This window comes from Amphibalanus amphitrite, unplaced genomic scaffold, assembly GCF_019059575.1.
Source record: "Amphibalanus amphitrite isolate SeventyFive unplaced genomic scaffold, NRLGWU_Aamphi_draft 000127F_arrow, whole genome shotgun sequence".
NCBI classification, from domain to species: domain Eukaryota; kingdom Metazoa; phylum Arthropoda; class Thecostraca; order Balanomorpha; family Balanidae; genus Amphibalanus; species Amphibalanus amphitrite.
The window spans coordinates 960,388-982,953 of NW_024881622.1; the positions used below are offsets into that span (position 1 = coordinate 960,388).

At 46.5% G+C, this 22,566-nt stretch overlaps 1 protein-coding gene across 2 annotated transcripts in view; it reads left to right on the forward strand.

Moving 5' to 3' along the window:
- The window catches only part of LOC122381805 (piezo-type mechanosensitive ion channel component-like), a 97,504-nt gene that overhangs the window by 69,181 nt on the left and 5,757 nt on the right, over positions 1-22,566 (forward strand). For both annotated transcript variants that reach the window (XM_043366466.1, XM_043366467.1), the window contains 2 exons: positions 18,355-18,474; positions 19,648-19,772. In XM_043366466.1, the coding sequence (XP_043222401.1) occupies positions 18,355-18,474; positions 19,648-19,772 (245 nt within the window). The remainder of the gene's footprint in view (positions 1-18,354; positions 18,475-19,647; positions 19,773-22,566) is intronic.

Genomic DNA, 22,566 nt, shown 5'->3' on the forward strand with positions numbered 1-22,566 from the left:
AAACTCCTGAAGATTTAATTAGTTCGGTTCGGTCTACAAAAATCAAATCTCTTAAGTTGTGGGTGTTCCCTTGTACGCGGGTTGCTGTGTTAATAATTTGAGTTAAGTTTGACGCTTCAGTGATATTTTTCAGTTTGTTTTCGAAAGTGGTGATGGGGGAGTGGTTGGGTGAATTACTAGGCAGCCAGCAGTTTCCAGCATTAAAATCGCCAACGAGGACCAGAAGATCGGGACTATGCTGTTTAGCTTCAAGGACACAGTCAGACAAGTAATCTAGGAATTGAGATTGTCGGTCGCTAGTGGTGTTCGGTGGAAGATAAACTGAGCAGAGCAGCAGCGTCGTTTTATGGAATTTGATTTTCACCCATAGGGTTTCAAAGAGCTCACACTCAAGATGTGATATTTGCGAAAAAGGTAGTGTGTCTCTGACATATACTGCAACTCCTCCGCCCATCCTTGTCCTGTTTTTTAGTAATGGTGCATGAAAACCTTTCAGAGAGTAAAGACTGGAATGTATAGTGGTGTCAAGTTTTGTTTCAGATAGTGCTAGTATGCTAATATCGTTAATGTCAACGTAGCTTTGAAGCTCCTGTAGCCTTTCGTTGGCAGTGATGGAGTTGATATTAATTGCGGAGATGTTAACACCATCGCTTCGGAGCGTACTAGTCGCTGGTGGCATTGTGGGCACGGGGAAGGCGCTTCGACTGGCGGCGGGTGGCGAGAGAACAGTTTACATAAAACAATGTGCAATGTGGGCTATGGCTTAACTTTTGGCAAAATGACACTGATTTTGAGAGATGAGCAAGTACATCCGCATACTTTTGTCTCTATGCGTCGAGAAAGCGGAGATGATAGACATTGATAGCTCCGAAACGTTAAAGCAAAAAAAATAAAAAAATGACATACGACGACTGGGCACAGCTATCGTTAACTCGTGCATCGTTGTCAGGTGGGAAATCATATCACACTGAGCACAAGACAATATATGATGGGCAATATGCAATATACACAAGGTCATGAAAAGTGATTTGGTTATGTTTAACACTGGACGCATGTACGGCCGGCGCTGTACGAACCGGCACCGGAAACCCAGCCCCAGCCGGGAGGGCGGGGGGTGGCGGGTGCCGGCCCGTCTGGGAGATGGGGTGTCACTACTCACAGCGTAGGCCCGGCTCGCCTAACGGCCCGGCTCGCCTAAAATATGCTTATGCCCCTCTCTTTCATACTTCATTCATTCGTGCATTCATTCAAGTCATTCATTCGTTTGCATACTTATTTATCCTGTCAGGCAGCGGTGTTTACTTTTGGTAGGCATAGTACTGATGTGACCTGCCTAGAATTCTCCCCCCCCTCATCCCTGCCCGCTTTCTCTCCCCCTATATTGTAACCTATTAACATTGTAAGTGTGAATAGTATCAACATTATGACCTATTAACCTGTTAAGTGTAGGAGCTAATTTTGTTCGTACGCTGTAAAGGTAATTCTGTCGATGTAAATTAGAAGACACATCTCAACCTAGACGCGAGATTTATATTTAAAAAACATGGATCAGATATGTTAACGGCAAATGTGGCGCTATAAATGTTTATCACTTGAACCGATGAAGGAACGCCTCCGAAATATATTCAAGTGTTTTTGGTAACTTTTGGCAATTTCTAGAATTTTGAACAGAAGGTTATTCCATTAAATATATTACATATAATGCTGTTCACCAGAGTGCTTCGTCATTTGATTGGATACATTTATATTGTGATCGTTCAACCATGTTCAACAAAGATGACAGTCAGTCGACCTTGCGCGGGTCGTTTGTCTAGACGGATTTAAAGTTTTTTCCGCGGCAATGGCTTTATTTTAAGAAATATATATTGAAATTATTTTAGTGCGTCGTGTATGTTGTGGGAGGATTGTCGAGGAAAATTAGTGATCATACATCATGTTCTCTGAGCCCTTTTATCGATGCGCGCTGTTGGAAGTGGTTGTATTGGCATGCGCATGCCATCAATGAACACCAGCACCCATTATTGCGGTTAGTCAGACAGATAAAAAGGCATGTAGGATAGATGTTTAGTTTCATTAGTTTAATTATTTCAGCCTTTAGCTTGCGCTTGAGCTAGCAACTGACTGTTGCACACTAATAGAGATGTAGTTAGACGGAACAAAAAAAAAAACGTACTTATAAAGTTACTTTTTCCACTCACGCCCGCCCCATAATGAGGCAACTGCGTTCTCAGATTATGATCGCACCGCATACTTCGCTCTGAACACTGGGATTTCAGAACCCCTAATCCCAATTAGCCAATATGGTGTTCCCGCGAGGCCATCGTGGGTCCTGTGAGTTATTATTAGCCTCAGTGAATGGGAGTTCGGCTGTCCACCGTTATATAGACAACTAAATTTAGCATGCTACGTCCGATTTTTGGAGGTAAGTATCATGTGGTCAGTTGAGCCTCATTGGCATTGGCAGTCCTTGGTGAGCCCAAAGAGATTGCAAGGATCTCTCAGACGCATGCCTGAGAAGTGAGAGATGCAGCATAACTGCTTTAGACATGCAGCATACACTTAAAAATGTCTCGTTTTTTTTAAGAAGAGTTGCGGATTCTCATTTCCTAATTTTTTTCTCTTTAAAAAGAACATTTGCATTGAGACCATATGGTCCTCTAAAACAATATCCCCGCGGACGACGGCCCATTAGGAATCAGACTAGTATAGCGTCCCTGCTTTCTCTGCAATCCGACCCATGAAAGTCGTCAGAGTAGCGATACGGCACCTTGATAGAACGGCACCTTGATATTACTGACTGATGACCGGTGGTTTGACGACAACTTGGATGAGAAAATGGTTTCATTTTTGTGGAACAAACGTGAAACTAGGACTGGAAGAAACTGGAAGAATGAGCTTATATAGGTAGCTCAAACAAATGAAGGACAAGTATAGGACAAATTTGCATCATAAGCGAATCCGATAAAGGTACAGTATCGGACGCTACGGGGGATATCCCCAAAGAGTCAAAGTAAAAAAAAAAAAACTCCTTGGAGTTCGATTCCTTACGCATTGCTGGGCGCTTTAAAGCAAATTTCCTAATAAAAGTTTGATTAGTTTCCATTCTATTCTTTCAAAAGCGGCAAAGTTCCGTCGATTTCGAGTGCTGCGGGAGAGGCGGTTGCGCCCCAAATGCTGGGCCCGCTAGTAGGTATATTGTATTTATTTTCCTGTCCTGGTATTACCTACATTCAATGGAAGATGATCGTTGTGAAATTGTATCATTTTACGAGTAGTTAGGTACGGGGACCCGCAGTTGCTACTGTACAGCGACCCTGAGTAAATTGTCTCAGCACCCTCACAGGGAACAACGATAAGCTGTCAGAGGGCACGCACAGAAAACCTCAGCTGTTCCTGTACAGGGACCGGCAGTCGATATCAATGTTATCGGTTGTTACTGGACAGGACAGACGGCTAGAGTTGGGGTACGTGTACATACAGTAGCAACTGCGGGTCCCCGTACTAGGTCGTTCAAAAAGTTCTCGGCCTAGGCCAGATACACTTTCGAGACAAACTTTATTTCACCTCAGCAGCATAGTATGACACCGTCAACGGCAACAGGCCGTCGACGGTGACCTGTTGAGTGTTGATGTCACGGATGCCCTTTGACCTAACCCAGGCCACGCCCCGTGGGCAGACGTCACGCCCATTCACTGGCGGATCCAGAGGGATTAGGGACAAATGGCCCCCACGCCGCCTGTAATCGACGAAATTGTTTTGCGAGAATAAAAAGAAAAGTAAACAATTTTTATCAGGATAAGTTTGTTTTAAACTTAAAAGCAGTGCGTAAGGAATCGAAATCCGAGACGTTTATGGAATTTGGAGAAAATGTTTGGGGTATGGCTTCCCTCCCCCGTAGCGTCCAAGGCCGCCTGTCTGGGTCCGCCACTAGGCGCACGCGGTTAAATCATGGCCGTTCATGAGGGTATTCTAAAGTTATATAACACTTACTAAGATTATTAGACTGATGGTGTGTGGTAAACGAGAAAGGGAACCAGTTTTCAATACCGTCTTCACGATGATGCTTTGTCTAAGAATAGAACGGCCTAGGACAACTCGATCTTGCTGAGAATTGCGCGACTTATATTGCGTCTTCATATTTCTCTCATTTGTGAGTTTTGGGTCACAAATAGCTCTGATGCATGTGATCAGGGAAATGGCCACTGCAGTGTTTTCTTTTTGCCAGAGGTCCAGGATTATAGGTTTAGTGATGACTTTATGCTTGCCACCTTTGCCTGACTGCAGGACAAAGTTGACAGGGTGCAGCAAAGGCCACTTTGACAAAATATTTCCTTGACCCGTCTAGTTGCTTGCAGGCGGTGGTTTGCAGAATGTGTCTAGCTCATTTGCTTCGGCTCGCTCCCTGAGCAGGCACGCCCTTTGGGGTTTCCGCTTTCCAATATCCAGTTGGTTGTGGCCTGTGGTAGGGGCTGTTTGAACTCTCTCGTAACATAACCCATGGATCGCGTATATACAGGAAACCAGCAGGTGTCGTTCGAAAATTCGCGGAACACAAGTTAAGAAAGTTGACATGTATTATCATCAAATGACATATATTCAAATGCAACTGTGGACCAAAAGGGCAGTGAACCAGCAAATTCTTTTGATCTTCCCATTGTGAGGTGTCTTAAAGGAAATAGTTCACTTTTTAACATGGGTTTTGAACTGGAATAGCAGTTCCGTAGCTTGGGCTGAGACGAGTATAAATCAGGAGCTTTTACAGCCCAACGATCACCCTAGGCAAAGATATTCTATTTCTCGTCCCGAAAAAGGTGTCTTGCATTGAGGATGTGTGCCTTGCATATATTTCCATCCAGTATGAAAAGAGCATGGGTCCCGAAAATTCTTCAGAAAGTAGAGAAATTATCTACGAGAACTCTAGAGAAATTCTCGTACTGATGAATTAGGACATTCAGGGGAACATTATCAGATCGAGCAGATCGCCCAAATGCCGGTGGCTGCGATAATTTCTCTGTTTCTGAAGAATTTTCGGGACCCATGCTCTTTTCATACTGGATCGCGTGTGCCTTACAGAAACTGAAAAGTTCTTCCTATATCAAAATATAGAAAATAATCTTTTGTTATAAAAAGGTTTTATTTTCTTTGCTGATTATTTTGAACATAAAAAATTATAAATCCGTTGCAAAAAAAAATAATTTCGTGAAAGTGAACTATTTCCTTTAACTGAGACCCCGCTACTGATCAACTGCGATGATCAACTGCGAATCGCGGTGACTTGTGATTCTCGTTAGCACTTTTCATTCGGATTTCGTGAAGTCATAATTCTTCTCAAAGGCAATCCTCTTCTTTGTATGTTGTATATTGAAAGTCGTCTGCCCAAAAGTGCACGAACTGCGCGTGACACATTAATGTGCAATAGGGTTGGGACCTATCTGCATGCTCTGTATGTTTTGGTAAAATAAAAAAGCTGAGAATTTTTAATGATTTAATTTAAAATCACTTTGTTAAAAAAAAAATGCCTAGTTAGTTCAGAAATTGATTATTTGTGGCTGAAAACAACTTGCTTCTGATTGGTCGGGCTAATCATGACGTCACATGTAGGTATATAACTGTCTGTATATTTGGCGCAGTTGAGACATACATTTTCTATGTATTTTCCTATGGTAAATCGGAGTGATTGGTCGTGTTTTCAGTGTCTCTTTATTTTGCGCTGGTATTGCGTGGCTAAGAAGTTTTATCAAGAATGGCATATACTAAAATGTTCCTTTAATAATGGAGCTTCAATATCTGTGAGTTTTATTGGCAAGCGAAAACTGATTTCGCTGTTATTTTATATGGAAATTACTCATTTTTTTAGGTCAATATTCAAAATATTTTACGGGAACAAGTTGGCACTTTTCTTGATTTTTGCACTCAAATCGCGTGCGATTCAACTGTATTGGAACTTGCAAAGAAGCTTGGTGATTAATTAACTGTGTTGTTATGGCACTGTTTGCAAAGCATGGATAATGAAACTCTGCCAAAGACTTAGCTACATAGCAATGCCTCAAGTAATACGCAGGAGGAACAGAATTCATAGTCCGATCGAGAAGAATCGGTGCAAATGCTACGAAGACCAGGCAGCTCTGATACAATAGCTAGTCGTCTCACTGCTCTCACTCCATTAGACCAGCTGATTCCTGACAGCACCGACTCGGATGCAAAGATGGAGCTCATCTTCCAAGCCAGAAACCAGTTCTTTGATGGAAGATGTGATGCTGCCTCTATCTCTGCTTTGTTGGCCACTTTGGACGGGGCGGAGCTCCGCTCCTTGCGTGAGCGGTTATTCGCCTGTCATCCAGAAATAGTTCCTTCGTTTGCTGGCCGTTCCCTGATTAGGTGCAATACGGGGAGCTGTAATCAGGGAAGTAACTTTCCATATGAAAGGGGTGCAGGTGCACCCCCGTCCCCCATCCACTAGAAGTGCACCCCCATAGGCTAAGCGGCGCCCCACACGCCGCCCCACACGATTAGCTCTAGAGCAGATGTATTGTATTGTATTGTATTGTATTGAACAATCATGAGCGATCCACATTCTGAAAGTGCGTGGCGATTACTGCTCAGAATCCGTATCCGCGGTTACTAATCTAAACATTCACAGCATTCACACATTCACTCACGTCAAAGCACGGACAGAGACACTTTCGTAGTACCACAGGTACAACTCACTGTTGGTCAGCGACGATCAGTTGATGCCCCGTCCACTATCGCGGCTTTAACAGATCGGGCAAAGGGGGCGGGAGACAGCTGCGACAGCTGAGTTGGGAGACTGTTGAGTAGAGCAGCGGCTCGATAGCCGAACCGCCGCCTACCCGTTTCCAGCCGTGGTCGCGGAAGGTGAAAGAGGTGGTCTTGCCTGGAGTGTCTCTCCCGGACAGCGCTGTTTGTGACGAACATGGTTGCCAATTCCTCGGGTTCGCCGCGCTGAATGGCTTTGTGGGCGATAACAAGGGTTTGGTAATCAGCCATATGACGCGGGGACAACCACCCGAGCTTTTTTCGCAGGTCAGAGACATGGGCAAATTTACGGCGACCGAAAATGACTCTAGCAGCGAAGTTCAAAATTTTTTGGAGACGATCGAAATTTTTTTGGGACCCATTGCCATAAACTGAGAGGCAGTATTGGATGCGTGAGATAACGAGTGCTGTCACGAGCGTTCTAATGATGCCATCCGGGAGACTGTGACGCGCATGGGAGAGACCGATCAACAGTCCCGTACACCGGCGGCTGAGTTCGGAGACGTGAGCGTCCCAGGATAGAGTACTGTCAAAAGTGACGCCCAGGTTCCCCACCTGCGCGCACGGCTGCAACGCTGCGTCACGGAACGATACCCTGAAATCTGGCAATTTGCGTAAATTTTGACGACTGCCGAAGACAATGAGCTGTGTTTTACTGGCGTTGACCTTCAGGGCGTTAGCGCAGAACCATTCGTTGAGTGACGCGAGCGAAACCTCCATGCGCGAGATGAGAACTCCGAGGTCCCTGGCAGGACCGCTAACCAATACTTGGGTGTCGTCGGCATATTGAAAGACTACTGCATCACCCGCGTACAGCGATAAGTTGTTAGAGAAGATGGTGAAAAGTAACGGCCCTAACGCAGAGCCCTGGAAGACACCCATGGTATTAGGAAGAGGCCGAGACAGCACTCTACTTCCGGACCCATTTTTCAACGACACGCTCTGGGTGTGTCCATGAAGATAGGCGGCGAACCAGGAAATTTCGATACCGTGCAGCATAAGTTTTTGCATCAGAAGCTCGTGGTCTATCACGTCAAAACATTTACTAAGATCGAGAAGGCATAGCATTGAGATCTCACCCCTGTCGGTGGCGGCCAGGATGCGTTCAGTGACGGACAACAACGCGGTTTCAGTAGAGTGCCGGGGGCGGAAGCCGTGCTGTGAGGATGCCAGAAGGTGATTATGAGAGAGATAGATGTAGAGCTGCTGATGGACAATGCGCTCAACCACTTTCATGACTACAGGAACCAGGGAAATGGGCCGGAAGTTTGCGGGGTCTGAAGGATTGCCGGATTTGAACAGAGGGTGAACTATGGAATGTTTCCATGAATCGGGGATATCGGATTGAATTAAGCAGGTATTGATAATATGCAGGATGACACCACCAATAGCTCGGAATCCGGCTTTCAGCATGCGAACGCAGACACTGTCGGTACCGCAAGCACCCGAGTTACGCATGCTGAAAATCGTCCGCTCAAGCTCGGCAAGTGTGATTTCTCGAAGTTGAAAACTGCATGCGCCAACACGGGTAAGACGTACATTCAAATCGGTAGGTGCGTTTTGGGCTCGGATCTCGGCAGCGACACGAGGACCGACGGATACAAAGAAAGAATTTAAGTCATTGGCAGATAGGTCAGGCTGAACATCAGAACCATCCTTCTTACCGGCAACCACCGACCTGATACATTGCCAAACTTTGTTGGGGCCCCGTTCCCCGATTTCCCTCTGTAGTTCCACCCGCCGGTCGCGACGCAAAGCCGCCCGGACAGAGCGGTTAAGGTTTTTGTACTCGCTCGAGTTGCGGCCTAAATGGCGGAGCGCAGCGCGACGTTGGGACATGAGATCTCGAGTGGCGACGGAGACGGGAGGAGCAGTCGGGTTACGGATAGACACACGCTTAATTGGGGCATGGGCATCGAAAACAGGTACGAAGAAAGACAAGAAAGCATCCCACTTATCACTGACGGTTTCGGCGGAGAATACATAATCCCAGTCAACATCGAGTAAGTCATGATGCAGTGCAGGGTGATCTAAACGCTTAAAGGAGCGAGACGAGATAACAGTGGGCTTTTGACGCAGTTTCGGCACATTCACAACGACATCGATAAATTTGTGAGGACTGAAGTGACAATATTTAACACGGGTGTCGCAAACGAGCTCACGGTTGTTAACAATACACACATCCAGGAGCGAGCCGGAGGAAAATGTTGCAGTTGTCACTAATTGATCTAATGAGTAATTTGATAGGAAGCTGCTTATGTGTTGACGCGCGCGGAAATTAGGCTCTTTCAATAAATCACAGTTGAGGTCGCCGCAGATGACAAGCGGAACACTGGGGTAATCGATTATAACTCGTTGCAGTTGGGCCTCGAGGTCCGTGAAGTCAGCAAGCAGAGCAGCCTCACTGTGTCGGGGTGGCCGATACAGGGAGCAGATGATCAGCTGCCGGCCCTGTTCAAACTTTAGCAGCGCCCACAGTGACTCCAGGCTGCTGGCAGAGCTCCCACTGCCCGGGATCTTGAGTGCGGTTGACGTGATTAGTGCGGTTGACGTGATGAGATGGCGAGGGTGATTTCCCTGCTACATTCCATCTCGGCGTCGTGATGCTTGTGGGCTTGGAAAGCGTCCAGTCGTATGTAGGGTAGTGTAGGGGTAGGGTTGAGTTCAAGAAGGTCCTTACATTTGAAAGGTTTGAACAACCCGCAATCAGCACAACATACCACAAGTTAAATAAAAAAACTACCAAACTCCGCCCAACTAATATTAATAAACATTACAGCCAAACTAATGGCCTAAATAAAAATATATCTCAAATCCTAACAGTTATCGCGGGTGATGGCGCCATGAGTTGCTATTATCCAAAACAGATGCAAATAAACATGTTTGTATGTCCTATGTATGTTTGTTTTAAAAACGTTGCAGCGGCGCTGGGAACTGCAGTCTTAGATCTGGGTATGTTTGGCATCTACAACTCTTCATATACACATTAACCCTATTTCGGACGGGGAGGCCTTTCAGGATTTTCTTGTACAATTGCCAAACGCCGCGAGACATTCAGCTCATATTTGGTGACTTTTCAGGGGGATGTCACTACTTTGCTTCGCCATAGGTCCAGTACTGATGTCGTCGGTTTCGATCCCGGTGACGTCAGTGCTGTCTACATCCGGGAACTTATCGCACTTGGTTCTCATTAGAGGTGGCCATATTGTTTTGTCTCGTGACGACACATTTGCGTCATCGGGATCGAAACTGGCTGTAAACAAATCGCTCAGTGTCGCTACCTACTATATATGGCCTTGTGACTTTTCCTAAATGCTCATTGCGCACATCTCAGCAAAAAAAAAAATGCCGGGTCAGGTCAGGTCAGGTAACCAAAGCGGGTTTGTTGACCCCACCTCAGAAAAGTTTGCAAACACGTCAGAGCTTGAGTTTTTCACGAAGTTATTTCCTCTCATCAAGTCTTCAAAACAGTACCTGCAGTATGTGTCGTTTGTATATCTCAGAATTTTTGATCTGTGACCTGAGGTTAGGTCAGAGTCGTGACCTTTACATTGCAAGCCTATGGAAAAGTATTGAAATGCGACCTGCACCTCGAGTAAACGAGTCAAAACCACCCAATTCTTTAAGAATTATGACAAATTATCTTATCTGTAATGATCCAGGTGCCATTTACTGACAGGGACACCGGGGAGGGTTATCTGAGCCGAGATCATGTGAGATGATATCTACCATACATCAATGCTCACAATACTTACAATATTGACAATGCTTTTGCTTACAACACTTACAATACTTACGATGAGACCAGCAAGCACTCTGCCGTTACAGTTCTAACTTCTGTTTCGAAAACCGACGTTACACACATTCGCTGCCAGCATAACATGTATTGTTTGACAGTAACAAAATACAATTGACATCTGAACCCCAAACGGACCGCCATCCACTCAAATTTTATAACCCTGACCGGTCAGGGGGCGAATGGAGGTCATCTCCTGGGCATTACACTCAGCCCTTGCGCAAAATATCTCACCTCACAGTGAACATTACAACAATAGCACCGACTTGATAGTGGATTTCAAAGTACTTGCATCAGCTCTTCCTGCTATTGCAGACGATCATCTCCTCAGGGTAATGTTGTTCGGGACATGAACGAAGATCGTTTTCGGAGTTTCATAAGTGCTACTGCAACAGCCTGGCACAAAACAGGACTTGTACGCTCTTCTCTGCACTTTGCCCTTCAGTATATCACAAAAGAATTGTTTAGAATCTATCTTACGCTTCTTTCACAGTCTCCCTTGCCACCGTAGGGCGTAGATAGATTGCTGTTGCTGGTAAGTTAAGGCACGGTAGATAGAAATTACCTCGGTTTTCAACGCCTAAAGTTATTTACATATATAAAAATCAAAACGTCCGTATGTATGTATGTATGTATGTATGTATGTATGTATGTATGTGACGCGTCAGTCACGCTTGGCGGGCTATTGCTCCGGAACGGTGCGAGCTGCGGGGGTGAAATTTTGAACGTAAGTCGGACGCGTGCATCTGTTTGTTGTATTAAATTTTGGAGGGGGTGCGTGCAGCGGTGTGCACGTGGCGGGCGCATCTTTGCAGCATTTTGGGCCGCGGCCGGCTTCGAGCAGACGGCACGTTCCGTAGGCTCAGTTTCTTCGCTTGGAAAACTGAGCGAAATCAGAGCCGGAAGGTCACTGACCTTTGGTTCACATATATAAAAATCAAAATGTCCGTATGTATGTGACGCGTCCGTCACGCTTGGCGGGCTATTGCTCCGGAACGGTGCGGGCTACGGGGGGTGAAACTTTGGTGCCGAGTCGGACGCGTGCATCTGTTTGTCGTATCAACTTTTCGAAGGGGTGCGCTCGGCGGTTTGCACGTGGCGGGCGCATCTTTGCCGCGTTTTGGGCCGCGGCCGGCGCCGAGCAGACGGCACGCGCCTTAGGCTCAGTTTCTTCGCTTGCAAAACTGATCGAAGCCAGAGCCGGGAGGTCACTGACCTTTGGCAATGAATACCGGAACAGGGCACCGCCGGCCAGGAGGAGTCACCAAATTTATTCTGGCAATAGCTCGGCCGCTACTGGACCGATTTTATTGAAACTTGATTTATTACGGTGCACGTAATGCTGTCCCTCTTTACGCTGCGCGTAATGCTGTCCCTCTAGTTACATATATAAAAATCAAAATGTCCGTATGTATGTATGTAACGCGTCAGTCACGCTTGGCGGGCTATTGCTCCGGAACGGTGCGGGCTACGGGGGTGGAATTTTGGGCGCAAGTCGGACGCGTGCATCTGTTTGTCGTATTAAATTTTGGTGGGGGTGCACTCGCCGGTTTGCACGTGGCGGGCGCATCTTTGCAGCATTTTGGGCCGCGGCCGGCGCCGAGCAGACGGCACGCGCCCTAGGCTCAGATTGTTCGCTGCGAAAATGAGGGAAAACAGAGTCGGAGGTCGTTGACCTTTGGCAATGAATGCCGGAACAGAGCACCGCCGGCCAGGAGGAGACGCCAAATTTATTCTGGCCATAACTCGGCCGCTACTGGGCCGATTGCAATGAAACTTGATTTATTACGCTGCGCGTAATGCTCGGCACCTAGTTTTCATAAAAAAGAACAAATAAATGATCAATAAGATGACAGGAATGTAAACATTTTAATCGTAAAGTAGTCCAAATATTGGAATGAGCTTTTGCTTTTCAGCATCCTCCGATTCATCATCTTTATCATTTGAAAATTCGAACTACATAAAATGTTTATCACGCGCTCAATGTTAACCCTCGCCCGCACATGGGGGGGGGGTGGTTGCCACCCCCCCCCCAGGTAGTCTTTCTGCTCTGCACTCAACATTTTTAGAGCTAGAAGGCTGATTTTTGGTATAGCTGCTCCTCTATTCTTTCTTGATGTCCACTGAAAATTTCAAGTTTCTGTGATTTTTGGTTTCGGAGATATGACCTTGTTTGTCAGGTCATGTCATGACCCAAATGGCCAATTCTCAACATCTTGCGTTTGCCATGGGCCTTGTGAGCTTTTAACACCTTGATTTCGGCCTTTTTTGCCAGTCTTACCTCCCACCTATCATGGAACATGTTGTTCGACGATGTACAGGGGTCAAGGTCAGGGTCAAGGTCAACCTAGGTCATCTAAGATAATTACGTTTTAGGCAAGCTGAATTCACTTTTTGTGAAGTTTTTTTGACTGCATTTTTGGTAAAAGCTTCTCAGATCATGATTTCATGTAATATGGACACAAAAACAATCGGTGCACACATCAGTATACACACAGACACACACAGACATACAAACACATATAACTGACCTTGACCTAACTTGACCTGAAATGACCTCAGCAGCAAAAATCTGGTCTGGTAGTGTGACAAAGAGGTTCTAGCTGGCTTGGCACCAGAAAATGGCATCGTCATCGGTATATGATAAGCAGCGCACTTGATATCCAACGGTGACCCAAAACAGCAACATTTTTTAGTTTGACCTGACCTGGAAGGTCAATGACTGACCTGAGAAGGTAAAATCGGGTATCATTGGATTCGTCTCTTCCCAAAGAATCTTTTTGGTCTTTACCGCTAAGCTCTATCTCCAACAGGAACGAAACGGCGCGGGGGGTGGCAACCACCCCCCCCCCCCATGTGCGTTCTAGGATGGGAAAATGGCATGTGCGGGCGAGGGTTAAGTGGGAATATAGTACACGGCAGACACATCAATTTTTGACACTGAACATTTCATCCGTAAATGTTTTAGCATAATTTAAAGTTAAAAACAGCGCGAATGGCAGAGTGAAACAAACAACATCTTTCACCCATTGATATAACATGTAATCTGTGGTGCGCCAGATGCGCCATTATTTGTCAACCGCAGAAGGTGACATGTGACGTAACAGCATCAAGAGCATCTTTTTTCAAGAACTTTTCAAAACAAGTTTCCTATCTTTCTTCCCCCATTTCTCTCAGCATATTGATTTTATGAGGCAATGGTATGCACCATAAATTCTGTGAAAATAGTTTGATCATTTTCATGCATTCTTAAAAAATCGAGTTCCCAACCCCATTGAAGAACAGAGAGTGTTTGTGGATATTAAAATTCGAATTTTGAATCTGAGGTTATTGTATTGTTTTGTACCTTGATTGTTGCTTCGGCAATATAAATGAATTTGTCAAAGTTGTCTAAGTCCTCGTTTTGTAACACTGTTTATTTGTGTTTTTCACTATATCTGCTGCGTTTGCGTGCCAGTTACATTAGATTAACAAACTAGGCTAGATTAGCAGTGAGTGCTCAGTGGAGCCTTCTCTCAAACAAGGTCGTCAGCTAAATGATTGTTGACAGGCCGCGCTTGCTAAGCTCGATTGCCAGTAACTTTGAGAGGTATTTTTGTAGATAAGTGAGATGCGGTCACATTTACAATCAGATAGCGTATCGGTCATCCCGAATTCCTCCTGTGTAGCCCGTTTTGCAGAGCCTAGCCAGGCGCACTGCGCCCTAATCGGTTACCAGGTGCAGTGGTGAAGGCCGGTATATACGAGCTCAATCGGCGATTGCCGGTTACAGATAAGTCGATGGCTTTTTGTCAGCCATGTCTTGCAACTATATTATTACGCACTAATAGTAAAATCGAAGGTGACATGCATTGGATTGGCTTCTGCTTTGTGCTGATCGGATTGAAGACTCATCGTCCATCTCATCTATCGTCTATCGTCTATCGAAACTCAGTGGTAACAGCTACAATATATATTAACACATGGTTTCCCGTGTGTAAATGGTTTTAACGCACGACGTGGATGGATTGGAGCACGAGTGTGTTAATGCACGAGTGAAACGAGTGCATTAACGCACAAGTGCTCCATTCCATCCACGAGTGCGTTAAACAATTTATGCACGGAAACCATGTGTTAAACTAATTAATACATGCTTAACGGTGCGAATTTAAATTAAAATTAAACCTAGTCCATGCGCACTAAAAAGGGCCATTTATGGGAAATCCTAGAATAAAGTCAATGACCCTTCCGAAAAACTTCAGTCGAGAAAGTCATCACTGCACGCGCGTGCACCAATTTAAATTGGTGCACGGCTACCTTCGAATTAACGCACGGTTAATCTCCAGTGAACGCACCGTAAAGTATGTATTAACTAGAAATGGTCGCTTCACGTTGCGTTAGGCTATACAATGAGCAGACATAAAATTTGGGATGAATTGAATGGCGCATTAGTTGACGCCTGACCGTGGCGCAGGAAGAGCTATGACGTCACCCGTTGTCGTCATCAGTGAGACATGTGCCGGTCGGCGGGCGACATCCCATGCCGTTCGGCGGTCCGCGAGCGTCCCTGCCATGGCCGGTCTGGGAGGAGAACCGGTCGGCCCGGTGGACGTCGCGACCAGCGGCTATTTTTGGCCAGATTAGCGCTCCAAACCGGCTTAGAGCACCAGCATCACGACTATTCAAGGCTCTGTGGCTGAAAATAGCATCGAAAAATCCAATCCTGTCTTATAACGAGAATGCGCGAACTAAAATTAGAAGCGGGTGTACAAGCATCATTAATCACTTTGAAGCTTTGTGCAGGGAGCGGTTTGACAAGTCAGTTTTGGGCCATCGGATGCGCATCACCTGCCTACGGCGCAGGAGCAGTGTCGAGACTCATGCACTGCGCAGTGATCAAGGATTTTACGTCCTTTTTCCTAACTGGGGCTCGTGGTGTAATGCGCATTGTGTATTATTAACGATGCCTGTTTTTCTTTTTTCTTTAGATAGTCGAGAAGTCGTCTTTAGATAGTCGCCGGATGGTTCTGATGAAAGGGGTGGAACTTAAATTACAATTCATTTTCATTTTCTATGTGGACTGCTTATTGATTGCCCCCTCTCTCGAAAAATGGAAGGATATGCGGTGACCTGGGTGTGCCATAAATCCCCTTGACAACATTAAAGGCTGCTTCATATAATATAATATATAATATATATGAAAAAAGAAAAAAAGAAAAAAGGCTGCTTCTCCTACTAACAGAATGCCAACAATACTGACAATGGCCATATTTCACGTTTATGCAAGTCTTATGTCAACTTCATTACAACCTTATAGTTCTCCCAGAATCCCTGAATATGGGGTTGATAATGCCGGCCGCTCGGTTTAAGAGAAGATCATTCGCCCTGTCTTCTCGGTCCTTTCGGTCTCTGGGGTTGGGAGGAGGGAGTCTCTCGGGTGATGTCTTCTTCCCTGTCCAGTGGCGCTCGGGTTGTAATTAGATTCCCCGGGCCGATCATGATCAGCCGGGACCGGTTTTTCCCGGCACAGGAGCCGCTGCGGTGACAGCGGCGAGGGTTTGTCGGTGGCGGCACGGTTCCTAACTGCTGTGAGAACACGGCCGTGGCTCGGCTAAATTTAGGTGGTGCTTGTCCCCTTAGCTCAGTGGGTGGGCGGATTCTCGGAATGAAGAGCTATTATTGTTGTGAGATGCCTTTCCATTCAGCTAGACATGTGATGGGTCAGATAATAAGCGATGCGGTCATTCTGCTGCGCTTCTGTTATTGATCGTAATTTTGTACTACAGGTTGTTCCCCAGTTTTCAGATATTTCAGATTCACCCTCAGCTTCCAGCATGCGGATGGGACACTTTTATTGGGCTGCGTAAAATAATGTTGCGACATGCTCCATCAAAGTCATACCATGGATGAGATAATAATCCATGATCCATGGTCATACTATAGATATATGTAGTGCAGATGGGTCTGTGCACAAACCAAATTTATAACGGTCCTGAAGGTATGAATGCCGGTTCAGTCAAACACTCATCAGCACGGTTTCATTCGAACCCCTCTGGACCGAATGTGTCTGCGCTGTGAAGGCCAGCGCTGTCAAATGTCAGTGTCACTTGGTGACATGAGGCCTTCGTCAGTGGCATCTGTCAAAAGCTGCAGCAGAACAACGCTGCAAGGATCCAACAAGACCTCACAAAACCCATCTGCGCTCATCGCATATTCGTTAAATATACATATTTAAGAAATATTGGTAGTAGGGGAGAGCGGGGCCAGTTGAAACACGGGGTCAGATGAAACATGGCTTTATTTTCAACAGTATGCAACATATGGCGTTGCCGACACCACTGCGCATCCGCGCTCGACCACTTCCTTTGTCAACGGCGTTTGGGCGGCAAACGGACGGTAATTTTGATTTGACACTTGTTTTTGTGTTTTTGAGGGGCGTTTGGGAGAAATCGTTCTTATGAATATTTTGTGATATCTCATATACCTTTGTTTGCTGAAAGAAGAACTCCTGGCTCCGGAATAACACCTTATTTGGCCCTTCATTCAGCATGATGCCGTCCCTCCAGCTCGTTTGACATGTGCTTTACGGCGCGTGCGAGATGGCGGGAGCGGATGGGGTCAATTGAAACGCTTCTCTGAGGGTCAGTTGAAACAGGGCCACAGGCCGTTTCAATGGACCCCGGTGACCTTTGCAATGGTTACTGTTCAGGGGCTGTAAACATTAAAGGAGATAGCCCACCTTTGAAATGAGCTTTTAAACTGAAATAGTAGTTTAATTGAGCTCAATTTTTGACCCCTTTTTCTCCAGGCTTTTGCTTGAAAGCACACTATTGCCTGAGATATTTCTCATTTTTCTCATCCGCCCATTTTACCATAGTCTATGTACTTTATGTCACCTATTATGAGGACTTTTGCACTTTTAGCTTTCCAACGACCTATTGAATGTAGCATTTGGAAAAGTAAACCGGACAAAATATCTCCTTAAGAAAGTGGCCTTAAAGAGGAAAACATCCCATTGTTAAGGATAGGTGCAATTGACCCCATGGGCTGGTTCAATTGACCCTCGCATCGGGGTCATTTGAAACAGGCGTAGAGCTGTTTTATAAGCATGCGTTTGGCAGCAAAATATGTTTGAAACATAATTTTACATATCTTAAAATAAAGCCAAAAGAGCATATTTTTTCATGGCATTGTGCATTTTCCGATATGACAACTAGATCTCGCTGTGCATGTCAATATATAAAAAGTGGTTCAACTGGCCCCGCTCTCCCCTAGTATGGCTTTATTATTTAGTAGCTTTATTTTTACTCACATATTAACAGTTGTCGCCGTACAGACCGGTTTTTCATGTCCTTCGTCCGTATGCTTTTATTTTCTATTTCATGTCATATTCTATTGAGTGCAGAAACTTGTTCAAATGCAACTTGGGTGTACTTACTTTCTCTAATACTAATCTCTAATAATAGTTAGTTTCTTTGGGCCTGGCACTTCGGTTGGTTGTGTTACCTTTAGACCGTGCAGAGTGTTGCCAAGTGGAACGAACTGGGATCAAAGAGATGTCGATTAGTGTCTCATTCTGTTCGCGTGTCGGGCTGTGTGACGTACCTTCAAAACTCATTGCAGGGGCCATTTTGTGGTGTTCTCGCTTCCACGTAACTCATGTCACTCTGAGACCAGACTTCAGTCCAGTTTGGTCTGCCGGTCAGCCCGGTCTCTCTAAGGTCTCGGAGGGCCAATGTATGACGCCTTTTGTGCCGTCCCAGGCCGCTGTGTAGCGCTCACTGTGTGTTCTCTGTCCTCAGGGTAAGGCAGGGCTGGCCTCTGAGCTCACGGAGCCCACGCGCTCCGACCCCGACTCGGCCTGGCGCGCCCTGAACCTCACTCTGATGAGGGACAACGAGACTGAAGTCGAGTGGTGGGAGGTAGGTGCACACGGCCGACCCAGAACGTAAGCGCGCACTCAGTGGTCATGGCATGCTGTATATACTGTTTCAATATACACAGCTGATGGATGATTGTTATATAAGCTGCAGACCGATTTTCTGGTGGTAGGTCTGCGTTCTCACGGCCGTGCTAATTTCTGAGCAGTACCGTGTCACGACCGTTGCTATGTTTAGACTAGAGGAAGATTTGTGTCGCCGCGCGCGCCTATCTCTCTAGGAGATCGAATGCTGTCAGCGGGAGTGATCGCGCCACGCCCATGACCGGCGCCTGGTGATTGCGTAGGCGATTTTGGCACGTATCTTGCCTTACTGAAGGTGAAAAGTCCTTTTCCATCACGACCGTTTTCCATATTATCAAAGGGCGTGTGAACGAGATCAAAGTAGCTAGCTATGTAGTAGGCGCAGTAACGCGTTAGAACTCCCAGAGCCAGCGATGCCTTTAGTGATAATTATTTCTGGATAAGCCTAAGATTAAGAAGTAGAATGCCACCCATGTGACATTTCAATCGGCGGTGTAACTACCTTAGCCTGGTGCTGCATGTTATGCAGCTTATCTGGTACAGCCCTCAGCAAACTGCGTGGTAGGTATTCTTTTTTCGACAAAACCGAGAATAACGCGAATACTATGCTATCGGTCACTCGGAACTCGTAACAGAAAGACGCGTGAAACTCCGCACCTGAGATTGGGCTGATCATCGCATTCATTTTCCATCTAGTTTTACAAAAAAAGTTTATTTTTCCCCAAAAACAAACTTTTGCATTTTGTTGCCACACAATGCGCATACTTTGCTTAGTGATAGACCCAATCGAAGGAGAGGAGCATGTTGCATCTATTTGCAATGAGTTGCGACCGACTGATAACATAGCCTTTGAGTTATTATCGGTTTTGTTGGAAAAGAATACCTTCCACGCAGTCTGCTGAGGGCTGTACGTGGTACCTATCAACGTTCGAACTGTGCAACTGGCCGCTACCACCTTTGACGCTGGCGTGATCTCCATTGGTGACATGTGTGCTGCATCGTGACTGAACATTCGTATTCAGCTCTGTCATTTGATATACCTACTGAGACATAATATATGACTCCTGACCACCCGTAGTGCGTACCACCATTATACTGTTCTCTGACCACGGCGTTCTATGTATGTGTGCAGGTCCAAGAGGACTGCAGGGACAACCTGTACCGGTGGCTGCCCTATGCCACCTGCAGTCTTCTGGTGATGGTCAGCTTCAGTCAGCGCTCGTTTCCCAGCACGCTGACCTACATCACCGGAGCGGGGTAGGTCACGGGTCATGACGTCATCATCGGTAGGTCACCGGAGCGGGGTAGGTCACGCAGCATGACGTCATCATCGGTAGGTCCTGGGGTAGGGTAGGTCACGGGTCATAACGTCATCATCGTAGGTCACGGGTGTATCACCGGAATAGGGTAGGTCAGGGCCATACGACGTCATACGTCACCAAGTCACTGGTTATGACAACACCCGCGTAGTACCTCACCGTAGCAGACAAGTCGCGTACGGGGTCCGCCGACCGCGCGATATGAAGTAAAAGAGCATGCGAAGTCACGGAAGTCACCCGAAGATCAGAATGCTGGTTGAAGGAAAGATGCAGCCTCTGATACCTCCGATACGGCCATGGTTTTGGTAAGGGCTGGGCGTATGTATAGCGTAGATCAGACGGACAGGGCCATGCACATTGCACAGTCATTGGTATGAACCAGAGGTGAGTTATACATGAGACGAACGCAGACCAGAGAGTCATATAGTACGACCTTGCGTGGCCTGTGTCCGGCCCGGAGAATGGGGAGCTGAGTGATCGCGGACGCCGGTCAGGTTGTACCGGACGGTGCTGCACTACTCTGAGTGGGACCGTGAAATTCCAATCACCAATGAGCCACGCTGAGGTATGACGGGCTACGAGACGAGTGCCCGTGGGTGAGAATGTTTAACACTTCCTTTAGAAGAGAGTGTGACCAATGACTGGCTCAGTGGGAGGCGGCTGGACAGTGGACATTTTGTTGCTAGTAAAAAACCGTGGTAACTCAACGACTATGGAATATTCATGGAAAGGAAGGCCCAGTGTGAACAGAACAGAATACCCACACAAGTTCAGCCTGCCAAGAACTTTTTTTTTTTTTTGGCGCAGCGTGACTACCACGTCAACACTATGGTGGTAACACTGTGTACACAAGTGCAATTACACAAGCTGGTGACACTGCATGTAACACTTTGATGGTGGCATGATTGTGCTAGCTCAGCCCGAGAGAGAGAGAGAGAGAGAGAGAGAGAGAGAGAGAGAGAGAGAGAGAGAGAGAGAGAGAGAGAGAGAGAGAGAGAGGGGGCAAGTTAACGACGCTTCACCTCTCCCTCTCCCAGCTGACAGCTCTGTCAGACAGCGTCCCCCCGTCATCCTGTCACTGTCAGGTCCTGTCGTGACAGTCGCACGACTGCACCCCTACCCCTTACCCCTTACCCCTTACCCCTACCCACTCCACCCCCTGCTGCCTCTGACAGGCCGAAGAACTGCCGATTTATTCAACCATTAGGATATGCTCCGTGTTTGTATGACATCGTCATTTCGTTATGTCGTTGAGATAAGAAAATTGGAAATATCATAAATATTTTAGAGCTAGATAAGAAAAACTGAAATGTATTAAGTGTTTGAATACCAGTATCTTGGTGAGAGATGAGCGGGAAATATGGCGATGACTCCTGATGTGACGTGACTAGGCTTTAAGTATGATTTATAGCCCACTAGACACGGTTGCACAACACTGAACTAAATTGATGTAGCAATCAAATTTAATTATTTGTGCGGATCATGTGGTAGAGTTACCCCAGGCAAACGTGTTTTGCCAGCTATCATCGATTGTTCCTGTTCGATGATGACTAGGTCCTGTTACTTCGTTCCGCGGTCATTTACCTTTTCATATTTGTTTGAAAGCCAGCTGTTTAGTTGGGCCTATCGTATTGTCGTAAAAACTGCGCTTCAAATAGCTGGGTTGATATGCGTGTCCCTAGACGAAATTGTACGGAAACTCTACGTCAATTTTCGAAATGGCTTGATAGTGAACTGTTGTTAAAGAATCTGCCAATCAAATATGATATTTACAGTTTATTGAGATTTACACAATTATCGAGGAAAAAATCATTCGAAATGTAAACCATTGCATGTCCCTTCTTTTGCTGGGGAAATTTTTGGAGCCGGTTATCTGTACGACTGGCCCACGAAAACAGGATCTCTTGCAATCGGCTGTCGTGATACGGTGCTTACCGGTAACAGCGGGCCGAATTAAGAAACGGCGCTCCCCGTGCCGCTGATGAACGGATCCTGCTGATGATGCTGTGAGTGTAACCGAACTTTTAGTTAGTTTCTTCTTTTGCTCTTCAGGGATCGCTTTAAGGCACATTGCCACTATAACGTAAACTGATTTAGAGAAGCTCTCAGTAGACAACAGTTTCATCGGGTATATTTTGAATGTGTCTAACCGCTACTAAGAAATGCAGTTTTGTGTTCAAAAGCGAACCAAAGCTCAACGCCTCCTGTCGCTTTTTGATGGATCTATAGCCAGCGGCCGTTCCCGTCTGGTTAAATGACCTGGGGTCGCATAGCCCGGGGCTATTTCCTTCCGGTCATATAGTCCGGAGCGTCTCCTGACCGGTCAGCTGTTTGACGAGCCAGCTGATCATCTGCAGTGTCAGCGCGCCGCGTCTCTGACGTCACATATGCCGTCCGACGCGTCACGAACGGTTCATGACGGCTAGTGACGAGGTGACCTGACCGTGATGCGCGAGGTGACCTGACCGTGACAGGCGCTGTCGGCTAGTCGTGACGCACGCCGTTAACCGCGTCTTGGTCGTTACGTAAAGGATGGACCTAGCGACGGCCAAGGGGTGACCGGAGGCGCAACGCCTGCTGACAGTTCGAACACCAGGCATGTTTACCCCTAGCAGTGTTGCATGGCTAGTGTCAAATCCCCGCGGGTGCGCACGGAGGTTATGGCTGCAGCCGGTCTGTCGGGTCGATCCTGCTTTGGTCGACCCCAGGTCGCCTAGAGCGGCGAGACTGAC